General features: G+C 38.1%; 1 protein-coding gene across 1 annotated transcript in view; it reads left to right on the forward strand.

The window, feature by feature from the left end:
• The first annotated feature begins 1,716 nt into the window (after positions 1-1,716).
• Positions 1,717-14,032, forward strand: part of MNAT1 (MNAT1 component of CDK activating kinase) — a 151,396-nt gene continuing 139,080 nt past the window's right edge. Inside the window, exon 1 of the mRNA XM_088149733.1 lies at positions 1,717-1,893. Coding sequence (XP_088005859.1) covers positions 1,805-1,893 — 89 coding nt within the window. The 5' untranslated portion in view covers positions 1,717-1,804. The remainder of the gene's footprint in view (positions 1,894-14,032) is intronic.

Below are 14,032 nucleotides of genomic sequence, written 5' to 3' on the forward strand. Positions count from 1 at the left end.
ACCATACGAATCTATTCAACAAATCAGGGTTCAAACAAGTCCGAGTCTAATGTGATGTAAGAAGCCAGCCCATAAGTTCAGAAAGACAAACCCGAGTTAGATCGATGATGCATCTAAATTGGTACGTTTTTCAATTAGATATATATCCATGGAAACTAATTAAAGGTGGGGTGTACGACCCTTTGATTTCAAGAGAAGAGTTCCAGACTCTTGGAATGAGTTACTATAGACCAGGGTTTCTCAACCTTGGCCACTTGAAGATGTGTGGACTTCAACTCCCAGAATTCCCCAGCCAGCCATGGAATTCTGGGAGTTGAAGTCCATACATCTTCAAGTCGCCAAGGTTGAGAAACGCTGCTGTAGAGTTAACACGGTAGACGGCACCAAGCACATGTACACACCAACCTTCCATTCTCCTGATTCTAAAGAGAGACTCACTACTGTATTAACCCTTTGCGGTTTTAGAGGTATAAGCCTGCGCAGTGAGAATCTCAACGCAGAGACTGACAGTCAGGAACACCTGCCCAGCCTCTTTCAATCAAGCCGCAGGTCCACTCCCTTTCCGATCATCACTTGCACACCCCCAGTTTATGGATACTTCCCTTGCTCGGAAATAAATTCCAGTGTTATTACCAACATTATTTACTCCACCAAGTGGGAACACAGATATAGGCTTGCATCTCTATATACTGTACGTTCCCTTGGAAGTAAATTTCAACTAAGTCAAATGGCTAGGTTCATTTATTCTCAGATACGCGCACATAAGAAACCTTGGGTCTTGTTCTTTATGCATACTACCCAGAAGAAATATTTATGTGCCTATTTTCCAGTAAGATTTCGTATAACAGCATTAAACGAAGCAAGGTTTGTTTTTGAGTCGTGCTGGCTAATCTAATGCAAGTTTCCTTGAGCGTTTACTTCGATTACCAGCGTCTACAAAACTGGTTTCCAGTACGATCCTTACAGAGCCAGGCAGCCCTAGACCGTAATAATCGTCATTGACTTGGATAAACCCTATTGAAATCAGCAGGCTACGTTTATGAGGAACTTGTTAGGCAGAATGGAGCGAAGGGGTAAGAACTCATCAGTAGACTTTAAGTTTGTCTCATAGAAATTTGAGGGGGAGTAAACGCTATTAAATGCAGTGCGACTTACTTCTGAGTAATTATGCATAGGATCGTGTTGTAAGGATACGATGCAGTGCACACTTCCCTAAGGGTAGTCTCACTGAAGATAGTGAGGCTCCACTTTTGAATGACATATACCGAATTGGGGAGCATATTTCGCTGTTATTTTATTATTTTCCTATTAACTGTTGCGAAGTCTCTTCTGGGCCAGACCGGGGCGGTTGCTTTCTCTTGCACTGCAAGCCCCTCGGGAAAGGGACTGTTTCGTCTGAACTGATGTTAGATCTAAAACCGCATCCGGCGTTTTTGTACGCGTTAAGGCTGCTTTTCTTATGAAATAAAGCCACCGGATAAATGGAACTTACTTCCGAGTAAGCATGGATAACAGTGCTTCACATTACCGTTAAATTCCTCCTGAGGCAGTTCGTTTCCATTCTGCCCCCTCCCCCCCGCTTCTCACCCACTCACTCTCCCTTTCTCAAAGCACACGCTAAGTAATTAGCAATGGCGTTGCAAAAGGCGTAAGACACTTAGCAATGTTTTTTTTCCTGCTGCAAAGCGGAACGGTTCTTCCCCCGCTCGAAATCCAGACGGCCGTTTTTAGCGGACGGACGCCGTGTTTCTGGAGTGAGGGTAGCAGCGGATTCGGCGGCAAATTTAGTAGAAAGGTCGTTGCCATGGATGACCAGGGTTGCCCCCGGTGCAAGACCACCAAATACCGGAACCCTTCCCTCAAGTTGATGGTCAACGTTTGCGGACACACGCTGTAAGTGTTTCTGACTTGTAAAGGAGCGGTGAGAGAAAGGAAAGAGTCTCGGTTGCTGGGGCTTAGCGTTCCGGATCTCAGGAGAACCTGAGGCTGGGAAAGCCTGTTTCAGAAGCTAATATTGGATTAGAAGTCGCACTCCTACATCCTGACAATCTACTCTGTTTTCTAGAGATATGGAGACAGATTGTGGGGATAGAAATGCAGTTTGCAGGTGCTCAGAGGTGCCCTTACTTACAGGCTAGGAGGCCAGGTCCTAAGCCCTAGCTGAATTTTAAGCAATGTGGATATCTGCATTCCATGTAAATATCTTCCAAAGGGTCTCTATGCAGCAAAAATATTGAAAATTCTTGTGATAACTTAAATGTCTTTATTATTGTAATGTTTTTTGCATTTTGTTTCTTAAGGCCAATATGACTATATTCATTTTTCTTTGGTGTGCCATATATGTATAAGTTACCTACAAGTGTAGATGCATGCATGTACCCAAACAATTGAACATAACTATGTTTTTGCTGTGCTAATCTTAACCTACTCTGAAGAATCTTTACTATTGCTTTAGGATAACATCCACTTTCCAGAATGCTACTGTTTCCATGTGGGAGTTTGAGGGTGAGGTAATGTGTGGCTGAAGATAGTTGGTTGGTAGATAATTTCTAATAGTTAGGTGTCTTAATAGTTTTTGCCTACTGGATTTGAAAGGAGACACTATCTGTGGAGTCCTTAGTGCTCTCTGAGCTTGGTTGTTTGCTTGCAGACATTTCATTACCTGACTAGGTAACATCTTCAGTGCTAGAGGGGAGTGAAGTTTGCTCTCTGTTTATATACAGTAGCTTGACCTGCCAGTGTTGGTGGAGGTGTGGTTTTCTCCTTGGTAGTTCCTTGATTAGGGTATTCTCTGCTTGCTTGCTTACTTGTCTGGTGTTAATCCCTGCTTCTCTGGGTGCTGGTTGCTGGAGAGGATGTGTTGTGGTCTTTTTGTTTCCTTCTTTGTCTGTTTTGAATGGTGTGTAAACGTGGTTTATCTCTATGTGTCTATTGATAGCTACGTGTCTGTTGATGGCTATTGATGTGTCTGTTGATAGCTTCCTATATTCTAAATGGTTTATCATCTTTAAAGACCTGCATGGCATGGGACCAGATTATTTGTGGGACTCTCTCTCCCTGAGAGTGTCTGCCTATCCTCCCAGATTAGATAGGGTAGGCACGCTCCAAGTCCCTTCCCTGAAATCTTGCCATCTGGTAGGACCTTGGAAACATGCCTTTTCCATGGCTGCCTCCACCTTATGGAACACCCTCCCCACAGTGATCCAGCAGGCCCCCATCCTTTGAGCTTTCCAGGAGGCCATCAAGACCTGTTTTTTGCTACTAGCATGCTCTACTTACTTTTGAGGCTTTATAAAACAATAGCTTATAACTTATTGTAAAACTATTAGTAGATTATATTTTTATTTTAATTTCCCTCCTAAAAACTCAGGGCAACATATTTCTCATAGTTACATAAACTTTATGTTTTGGGTATGGCTGAGCAGGGCCCTAGGGTGGCTTTGGACATTCCTGTATGGCTCTTTTGTGGCACAATACAGCAATTGGCACTGACATGTCACCTTAGACTAGTACCAATGCTTTGCTATTTTGTGTACCTTTTATTTTGGTAATCCAGAGACTGTATGCTCCTGCTACTAATGTTGTCTTTTTGCACATAGGATCATAAGTTGGAAAAAGATATCTAGGCTATTAAGTCCATCTCTCTGCTCAGTGAAGGAAGCCTATATAAATTTATATACATATTTATAAATATAAATAATGATATATAAATTAAATAAATAAAGGCCAGATTAAGGTATCACAGACAGATGGCTGTCCAGCCTCCACTTGAACTCATCCAGTGATAAAGCTTGAACGTTTTATCGTTTACATTCTTGATTCTTTGCTCCTGGCAAATAGCACAGTCCATGAGCTGATGAATCTAATCAGTAAATGTTTATTTCAGTTCCACATAGTAATAAGTCACCAGCTACCATGTCTCTTCTATTTGCATTCTGATGGAGTGCAGTTTCATCTTCTCTGTCTTTTAGGGATCCATCATCATGTCTCCTGTTCTGCAATATCTCTTTTTCCTCCCCCAAATTCAGAACTGTTTTACCTGGAAGGGCCTGGAAACTGTTTCTGAGTTCCAGGAGTGCAAAGTATCTTCTATGTTTCTTCATTCTGATTGTTACCCTAAGAGGGTTCCCTTTTCTGTGATTGCCTTCCTTACAGAGAGTTGTATCCACTGTCAAATTTCTTTTGAAAAGGCTTCTTTCTCTGAGCTGAAAAATCTTTTTCTTTCTCAGAAGCTAATATGAGGTCATTCACTGCTGTGGCTCTTTGATTTTTTTTTGCAAGGACTACAGTACTAAAAATTGTTATTTGCTGTATATATATGCCAAACTGTTTTCAAGCTGAAGCACAAATGTATCATAAGTATTACAGGGCACAATTGCAGATTTCTGACCATTCATCTCTATTTTTGCTTATTAGGGCATTACTAATAGAAAGTATTCTTATTTATTCCTGAGCAGAAGGAGAAGACAGAGGACATGACTAGACAAGAGTTGATAAGGTTTTCAAAAAGAGAATGGTGAGAACCAGGACTGCCATACCTGGGTACAATAATCCAGATGACCATTAGATAGTAGCAGAGAGATACTGGTATCTAGTGGTTGTCTAGATTGAAGGAGCCCAATTTTATGGAAAACAAATGATTAATTTCATTGAGGTAGTGCAACCAAGGATGGTTTGTCAAGTGAATGATATTGCTTTAAGTTAGATTTAATTAAATTTCCTTTTCTCTTATTTCTTGCCTTTAATTTCTTTGCTCCGTATTACTTACTGTTTTCCTGAGCTGTGCATAACGTTGCTCATCCTGAAAGGGAACCATGTGATGGTGTGTACGTGTGTATGTGTGTACATTCTGTCAGCATATTCATAGTGGATGGATAATCGCTGCAGTCCAAGTCATTTAAGGGCAATCACATTGGGGAAAGTGTTTTAACTTAGTAGTAAATCAAATAAATGAATGAAACTTTCTGGTAAATACTATGGATGAATGAGCCTTTCTGCGTGAGTTTCCATTTACAGATTGGATTACAAAGGAAAGAAACAGATTACTCACATTAAGTGAAAAGATGCTTTAAAATGCAATCAAAACACCCTTTCCTACTGTTTTTATCCTTTTTTATTGTATTAAAAACAGTGTTGCAATAATTTTCAAAATGTAATTTTCAAAATAAGATATGAGCTGTAAAAAAGTTAGTTTTCTGTCTCTTTGATACTACCCCATGGTTATCCATATTTTTGAAGCACATAGCTTGAATAGAGGGAAATACAATAATAAATCAGTTAAAGGTTTTTATAATGTTGAACACATGTGTGTAGGAAGCTACTATTGAAGTGAGAAATTCTATCTACATACAGTATAGACCAGTGTTTCTCAGTCTTGGCTGCTATAAGCTGTGTGGACTTCAACTCCCAGAATTCTCCAGCCAGTATGGCTGGCTAGGGAATTCTGGGAGTTGAAGTCCACACAGCTTAAAAAAGCCAAGGTTGAGAAACACTGGTATAGAGTGATTGCTTTTACTGTAGTTTATGTAGTGCTGTACATGATACTTTAAAAATACAGCAGGACGGGTTTCTATCCCAAGGAGTAAACTTTAACAAAAGAAAAAAACTTTAACAAGAGAAAAAGAGAGGAATGAAGTAGTTGACAAGGATAAATAGTTTCAGTTGCTTATGTTTAGGGTTTATTACAACTTAAAATACAATAGCTGATTGGCGAGCTAATTGCTTCCAGAGCTGGGAGGTTACTCCGTCTACAAGAGTAACTGCAAGGAGGAATCATATCTCAGTGGTAGACATCATACTGTTACACAGAAGGACTTGACTTTGATTTTTCCTGCTTTCATCTGAAGGATCAGGGAGCAAATGATTAGGAAGATCTCTGCCTGAGAGCTGCTGGCTATAGATAATGCTAGGCTAGATAAAGGAAAGGTATATTTCTACATCAGTAAGAACAGGGACTCCTACGTAGAAACTTGTGAGTTCTGAGAATGGTTAAGTTTTACTCTTCCACAGTTGCTTGCTTATTTATTCAGCCAATTTGTACCTTGTATTTGAGTCCAGTTGAATATTAAAAGTGGTTAAAAACCCTCAAATGAAAATACAGAAAATACGAAAGCATTTTAAACCTAGTGCTAAAACAACAGTTAAAGTTTGGGTGAATTAAATGTGTTTTGGGTACTATTCTAAAGGTAGAGAGATTGGGGTTAAATGCAGCTCTGTAGGGATGTCTCATTTGCTTGACAAATTGGTGTGTGTGTCTTCAGAAGGGGCTTTCCTGCAGACCTTAATCTTTTCTTGAGTGTAAGCATGCCTGCCATACTTTTAGGAAGGAAAAAAATGTGCTTCAGCTATATCCCTTGAAGGTCAAACACCCTGCCAGCAAAAGCAGATGCAGCACTATTGTTTTCAGTGAAGTTGTATCAGCTGCAAATATGATCCAGAGAGAGAGAGAGAGATGCAATTTTTATGATCTACAGTTTTAAAAATAGAAAATTGGATCGCTTTTACATTCCCCTTAGCCCTCTATGGCTTCGGATTATGAAAAGGACTTTGCACTACAGTTATATCTTAAATGCAGAATATTTGGAATAGATATATTTGGCCCACTATAATGATGATGCTGCTGGCAGTTACTTTTGCTGAGAGAGCATCAAGACCTGATTTGATTGTATCTGGTGACTTGGGTGGAATTTCTCAGTAGGAAGTGACATAGCTTGAGGTCTAAATTGGAATTTTTGTTTCAAGAAACCATCTTGGGAGCTTTTCAAAATGTATTTACTTATGCATCCTTGTTGACTCCCCTGGAGATCTCTGTAATAGTAGTAGAAAAAGTGAGCAATGTTGTGAGAAATTCCAGATTTTTCTCCAAACATGATAACAATTTTCTTGCCCTCATAGGGTGTTTGATAAAGGAATAATGTTGGTGTACACAAAAGGAGTTGCAACCTATTTTTCTTTGCTGTCATTATTGGAGAGAGCAGTATATGAAACTCAGAGTTGGGTAAACATTGATGATTACTTAAAGGAGGTTTGTTTATACTTACACTTTTTTTTTAGGTATCATTTAAACCAATCTGGAACATATATAAAAGCCCATCCCAAAAGAAATGTTGACTGTTGTTCGCTGGATGTAATGGAATTTATCCAACACAGTCCATTTAGCCAGCTTGTTTAGATATAATAAGAGTGAGCTAGAGTGGCAGAACAATCCATAAATAAAGATGGCTGCCAAAGTTCATCTGATAACAAATGTTTCCATTTATATTTTTATTATTATTTATTAAATGTATATATTTCCCAATGACTCTTCTGACTGAGCACCATAATCCATGGTAGGGTGAAAGAAGGAATGCTCTTTCTGAAAACATGAGCCCAGAAGCGAATACCACTTTGAGTACACATTAAGATACTCTTATATGTGCATTCTTTTGTATTATGGTCATTGTAAGAAAGTTAAACATTTTAGATGCTTTTCAAGATTCCTAAGAATATGGCGTTATTTATAGATATGTTTTTCCCCCTGAATATTAGAATATGAAGCTACCTAGTATTGACAGAATTCAAAAGATACAAAGAAATTAACTTCTTGTAATGTGTGATTAATATATAGAATTAGCTCTCACTAGATGGTGGTAATGGCTGCTACCTTATGTAGCTTTAATAGAGATTTATCAACTCTATTGATCTAGCATGCAACAGACCCCATTAGTAAAAAATTGTTACCTTAGGGACCTAGGAGGCATACATTCTCTATTGCTGTACTTGCCCTGTTCAACAGCCCCCTCATGTATGACTGAGCTTGTTGTCCTTTTGTAATACTTTAAACCTGACTCTTTTAATTGGCATAGAGCTGTGATAGTGTATGAGCCCACTAGTGCTGTATATTTTAAGCCTGTTTTTGTCCCTGATGTGATTGCTTTTACTGTGTGATATTTTCTTTATCTTTATTAACAACTCTGTAAACCATCAGAGTTGTTGGATGAGGCATTTTTAACTCAGCCTTAAAAATGGAATAATATTATTCAGTGTTCAATATTATTATTCAGTATAATTGAATCAATAACTTTATGGTGGACATACTTACCAGTGGTCATGGTCACATTTATTTATGTATTTAACAAATTTGTAGAGCTGCCCATCTACCAAAAGGAACTCTGGGCAGTGAACAAGATAAAAACAGAAACAAAGTTCACAAACAATTAATATTAAATGGAAACGTATGTCTTAAGAGATGGCGTCCTATTAAATACTAGCAACAGATCATGTTAGAGCTATTACCACCATATCCAGAGGACTATAGGCTGGCTATTATAGGAAAATCTAAAATACATTATATGAGCATTTGATTTATTTAGAAGTGTCTTGAGATTGGTCTGCCGAGAGATATTCTTAAATATATTTTCATCTTTTGGCTCTAAGTTGACCACTCAGCATTGAAAATTGGTTCTGAGAGCTCAGTCATAAAATTTCTGAGTTAATAGATATCATTTAGTCTATCAGGTCTAAATGCCAGCCAACTGCAGGAATCCAAATTCCAAGTATTCATCCCTGATACTGTAGATGAATACTTCTAGCAAAGGTGAGCTCATGATCTCTTTCAATAATTGATCCTGCTAGAGTTTCCTATAGTTTTATCCTACGTTTTTTCTAACATTAGTAAGAGTTTCATTTTTTTTTCTCTAACATTCAGCTGGAATCTGTTTTCCTGTAACTTAAGACAATTATTCTACAATATGTCCTGCCTTTTTGGAAGACAGAGAAAAACATCTTGCCCTCTTGTATATGAGACCCTTTCAAATACAAGAAAGCTGCTGTTGTGTCCTTCTTTGGGCAGACCAGGCCAAGGTTCAAATTTTCTTCATAAATTTATCTTATAGTTTCCTGATTGTTCTTGCCCTTCTTTGAAGCTGTTCCAGTGTGTCTGAATTGTTTTTAAAGCCCCAAACCTGACAGAATGTTCAAGTTGTGGCCTGACTAATGCAGAATTAAGTGGAACAAACGCTTATGATTTGGAAACTGTGCTTTTCTTTATTCATCCTAATTGCTTTTGCTTTTTTCTGTGGCCCATCAAACTGCTGACTCACATTCAGTTTGTGATCAGCTATAATTCCAAGATCTTTTTACTTACAAATGCTGTTAAGTCCAGTGTTTCTGTTTCTGAAGCCAGGAATTTTGCATTTGCTTCTATTTCATGTTTTTTTCCCCCAACCTATTTTTCTAATTTAGCAAGATTGTTTAGAATTTTATTTTTGTTTTCTAGGGTGTTGACTATTTTATGTGAATAGCAAATTTGACAAGCATTTCCTCCATTTCCTCCAAATAATTAATAAAATGTTTGTTGTTGCCCATACTTATCTATCAGAGTATCTCTCTTCCAACTTGGTCTTGCCCCACCAATCATGAGCTATGATTTCTAGTCTGATTGGTAATAGGACAATGACTTCTGGCTATTGTTTCACGCTCAGTTTTTTGGTTTAGTTTCAGTGTGACCCTAGTCTGCCACTACAGAGCGTTTTATAGCTCTGTAGTGGAGTTTACAGTCTCTTAGTTTATCTTATTTATACTCAACCTCAAACCTCGTACTAAAAGGTGAAGTTAGATCAACACTCCAGCCAATACCAAGTCAGATGGCTATAGAAACTGATGGAATGTCCACAGAAATAAGGCAAGAAACAGAAGAACAATCAGTGAAGGTTTTAACCAAGCTATGCCAGCAAATCTGGAGAATGACAGAGTGGCCAACAGATTGGAAGAGGTCAATCTATATTCCAATACCCAAATGAGGAGACTTGCCAGAGTGTGCAAACTATTGTACAATATCCTTAATTTCACACACTAGCAAAATAATACTTAGGATCATCCAATGCAGATTAGATTTACATGAAAAAGAGATGCCAGGTGTTCAAACTGGCTTTAGAAAAGGCCAAGGAACACAGGACATTATTTCTCATGCCTGCTGGATAATTGAAAAAGCCAAAGAATACCGAAAAGAAGTCAGTATGTGCTTCAATGTTCATAGAAAGGCCTTTGATTGTGTAAATCACATCAAGCTGACAAATGTGCTTATAAAAATGAGAATACCAGAACATCTGATTGTCTTCATGAGAAATGTATATATAGGTCAGGAAGCCACAGTAGGTACCAGATGTGACAAAACAGACTGGTTCCAGGTTGGCAAAGAAGATGGCTGCACACTTTCCCCTTATTCATTCTGTATGCTGAATATAAAGGGAAGCTGGATTGGAAGAAGATGAGTGTGGTTTAAAATTGGAGGAAGAAACATCAATTATCTGCACTATGCTGATGATACTACCCTCATAAATAAAAGTCAAGGAGCATAGTGAAAAAAATGGGAATAAAATTAAATATAAAGAAGACCAAATTAATGACAACAGCCTCAGGCTAAACTAATGAGGCAACCAGCCTTAGAATTGACAATGAAGTTATCGAAGGGGTAGATAGCTTCTGCCTTTTAGAATCAGCCATCAACAGTAAAGGAAGAAGCAGTCAAAAAATAGGCTGCAGATTAGCATTTGGTAGAGCAGCCATGAAGGCCTTGGAAAAGATATTCTGGTACCGTATTTGTCTATACCTACAAAGATCAAAATTGTGCAAGCCATAGTATTCCCTGTAACACTCTATGGAATTGAAAGTTGGACTTTGAAGAAGCAGGATAGAAAGAGTATTGACACTTTTGAACTTTGGTGTTGGAGAAGACTCCTGATTATACCATGGACAGCCAAGAAAACAAACAAATGGATCATCAAACAAATCAACCCAGAGGCTTCACTCGAGGCACAAATGACCATATGTCTACAGCCTTCACATAATTTACTAAGGAAGTTCAAGAAATGAGATAAAGTTAGTTTGGCAAAACCATTGCATAGCTCTGGTTATCATTGTATTGTTTTCATGTACTTATAAATCAGTTGGGTCATGATCTTATCTGGAAACTTTGCCTTTGAGACTACTATTTCTTTTCTTTTTTTTTTTGAGGGGGAGACAAAGAGAAAATTAAGTTTTTGTCCAATTATCTGTCACTTCACCTCCATCCTCTAAAGATAATACACAAAGGCTTGGCCAGGTCCTGAGCAAGTTCCTTTAATATCTTGAGATATGATTAATCTGGGCCTGGAAATTTAAACACATTGGAAATAAATAGGTATTCCCTGGGTATATTTCTGTCCATATCAAGCTTCAGTTTTGTCCTTTTGTTTTGCTTGGCATAATTGTCTGTTGGAACATACATTCTTTCATCAGAAAAGACTGACCCAAAATAGAAATTGAGTAGGTTTTTTGTTGCTGCTGCCTGCATTTTTAAAATCCTGATTGAACAGCTAGTATATTGATTCTTTTTTTTCCTTTGCTTTTGATCATACCTGAAGAAGCTCTTTTTGTTTATCTTAGTATCCTTGACCAATATTAGTTTTTTCTGACATCATCGTTATAATTCTGGGCTACCTATCTCTTTTCTTCCTTAGTGATTTGTCTTTCTTTTTACTGCCTACGTGTGTCCCTTTGTTTTCATAACTTCACTAAGCTTTTTGTGGAGTCCCATTGATTATGCAACTCTCTTCCATTTTTTCTTGTTGGAATTCTTTGCAATTGTCCTCTTAGTATCTCCTTTTTTGGGAATTCCAACTCATCATAAGCTCCTTTTTTCATTAGCTTGCAGTTTCATTTACAATTGTTCAGTGTGTTAAAAATATTTTTTAAAAAGATTACAGCTTCAATTTTCCTGACAATTAGTCTTTTGCATTTCACCATTCTCTGAAAAAAAAAGTTGTCAGTGAGACAAATCAGAAATTTCCTGAAAGTACCATGCTTGGCACAATTTTGTTTCCCAACAGTTGTTTGGGGTAATTAAAGATCTATAATTTGCCTTTAGAAGTATTGTCCACATCATTGGTTGCTGAGTGTTGATAGATACCAAGGATAGTGTTGGTTTCCATTTGTTGTTTAACTTATTTTAACCTAGATTCTCTGTACAGTGTCACCAAGGTCCTTTACTTGGATTTCTGAGCAGATTTGACTATGCTTAACAGACATAATAATATAATAATTTTTCCTCCCTTTGTATTCCTTCTGTTGCTATTGTACAGATTTAATCCTTTAGCTGCTCTGTTCCAATAATGGGAGTAATCCCATCAGTTCTCCATTATACCTGTTAAATCCTCTTTGTCAACCTATACTAGGTTCAAGTTTATCTTATTTATCTTATAGACAATGAATGTAACAAACTTAATGAGTGTTCTTCCTATTCTTTCATTTACTGGTTTAAGAGTTTCCATTATAGGAATACTCCCATTTCTTTCTATAGTGAATGTCCGTATTTTTATCTTCAGCCCATAGGATATAGTTTGAAGTCCTCTGGATTAAGGTTTCCATGTTTAGTTGGATCACATATTTACTTATTCTTATGAGCTTCAAGCAATCTTATGCCAGCAATCCATCATCAAGGTAATCCAGACCATGGCCTCTGAACTGGAATCTTGACTATCAACACCATTTCTGAACCCAGGCATTCTTCTATTCCTTTCCAGTTTTCTTTCATAGATAAGGATGACAACATTACTTGAATCCCTATATTTTTAAAGTTTCTTTCCTAGAATTTCAGTATCTGTGGTGATACGTCTTAGTTATTTTTGACCTTATTGTTTGTCCCTGGATGGATTAATAGGAAGTTATAATTGTCAGTAGACTTAATGCTATAAGTCTTGAAAATAGTTCTGCCACATACTTAATCTATGCTCCTGGAAGATAGCATACTTAATGAGCCACTATGTCCAGTCAGCCTGTATTAGTTTCTTTTAGTAGTAAATCACCAACAACTATAATTCTTCTTGTTGTCTTCTTGAAAGAGTACAGTTGCATCCTCTCTGCCCTTTGGAGATCCATTCTTCTGTCTCTTATCCAGCATTTTCTCTTTTTCCCTTCCCTGAAGCTTAGACACTTCCTTTGGTAAGGATCTGAAAGCTCTTCCTGAGTTTCAGAGGTGCTGACGGTTTCGTAGTATGGCACCTCCTTTATCTTCATTTATTAGCGTAGTTCTCTTCTGTAATATCCTCTCTTCTAGGCTGAAGCTTCAATCCTTGCACTTTCTTTTCAAGCACTGCTACAAGCTTGTATTTGCTACAGGCCTACAGTATGCCTATGCTTTCTGAGAAGGAAGAGAGTTTAAGTAAGAAAACATTTCCTGAAGTTATATCCTAGGCAAATGGATTTGCATTAAGATCTCTCTCTCTCTCTCGTCTTGCCTGTAAGAAAGTAGGAGAAAAGAAATTGTTAATGTATTCAGTCCCCATGTTTTGAAAGCCTAGCTAAGGTATTTTACTATAATTTATTTATTTATTTATTTATATTTCAAATTTAGATACTGCCCATCTCACGAAAAAGTGACTCTGGGCGGTTCACAATAAAACAACAATAAATATTAATTAAAATACTGTATTTTTACATTGTTTTTATTGTAAAGATGGAATAAAACCAAACACATACGCAAATAATAATATCTTCCAAGATGTTGATCAGTAAGATGTTAACATATGGGAGCATCTTCAAGATACTAGCCACCCCCAGGGTTGGTTGCCCCTTTTTTCACCCCATGCCAGTTGGCAGAGCCAGGTCTTGACTGCTTTCCGGAAGGACAAGAGAGTTGGGGCTTGCCTCACCTCTGGTGGAAGAGTTTTCCATAGGGCGGGGGCTACGGCAGAGAAGGCTCTCTTTCTGGACCCCACCAGTCAACATTCTTTCATTGACGGGGTCCGCAGCAAACCCTCTCTGCCTGACTAGGTGGGACGGGTGGATATAATGGGGGTGAGATGGTCCCTCAGGTAACCCGGTCCCATGCCATGTAGGGCTTTAAAGGTGATAACCAACACCTTGAATTGGACCCGGAAGCAAACTGGGGCCCAATGCAGCTCACGCAGCAAAGGTGTAACATGTGGCATCTTTGGGGCCCCTAAAATTGCCTGGGCGGCTGCATTTTGAAACAGCTGAAGCTTCCAGATACTTTTTAAGGGTAACCCCATGTAGA

Source organism: Python bivittatus, unplaced genomic scaffold (assembly GCF_059951505.1).
Source record: "Python bivittatus isolate LINGU-HERP-01145 unplaced genomic scaffold, Pbiv_v1 ctg000580_np1212, whole genome shotgun sequence".
In the NCBI taxonomy this organism is placed as follows: Eukaryota; Metazoa; Chordata; class Lepidosauria; order Squamata; family Pythonidae; genus Python; species Python bivittatus.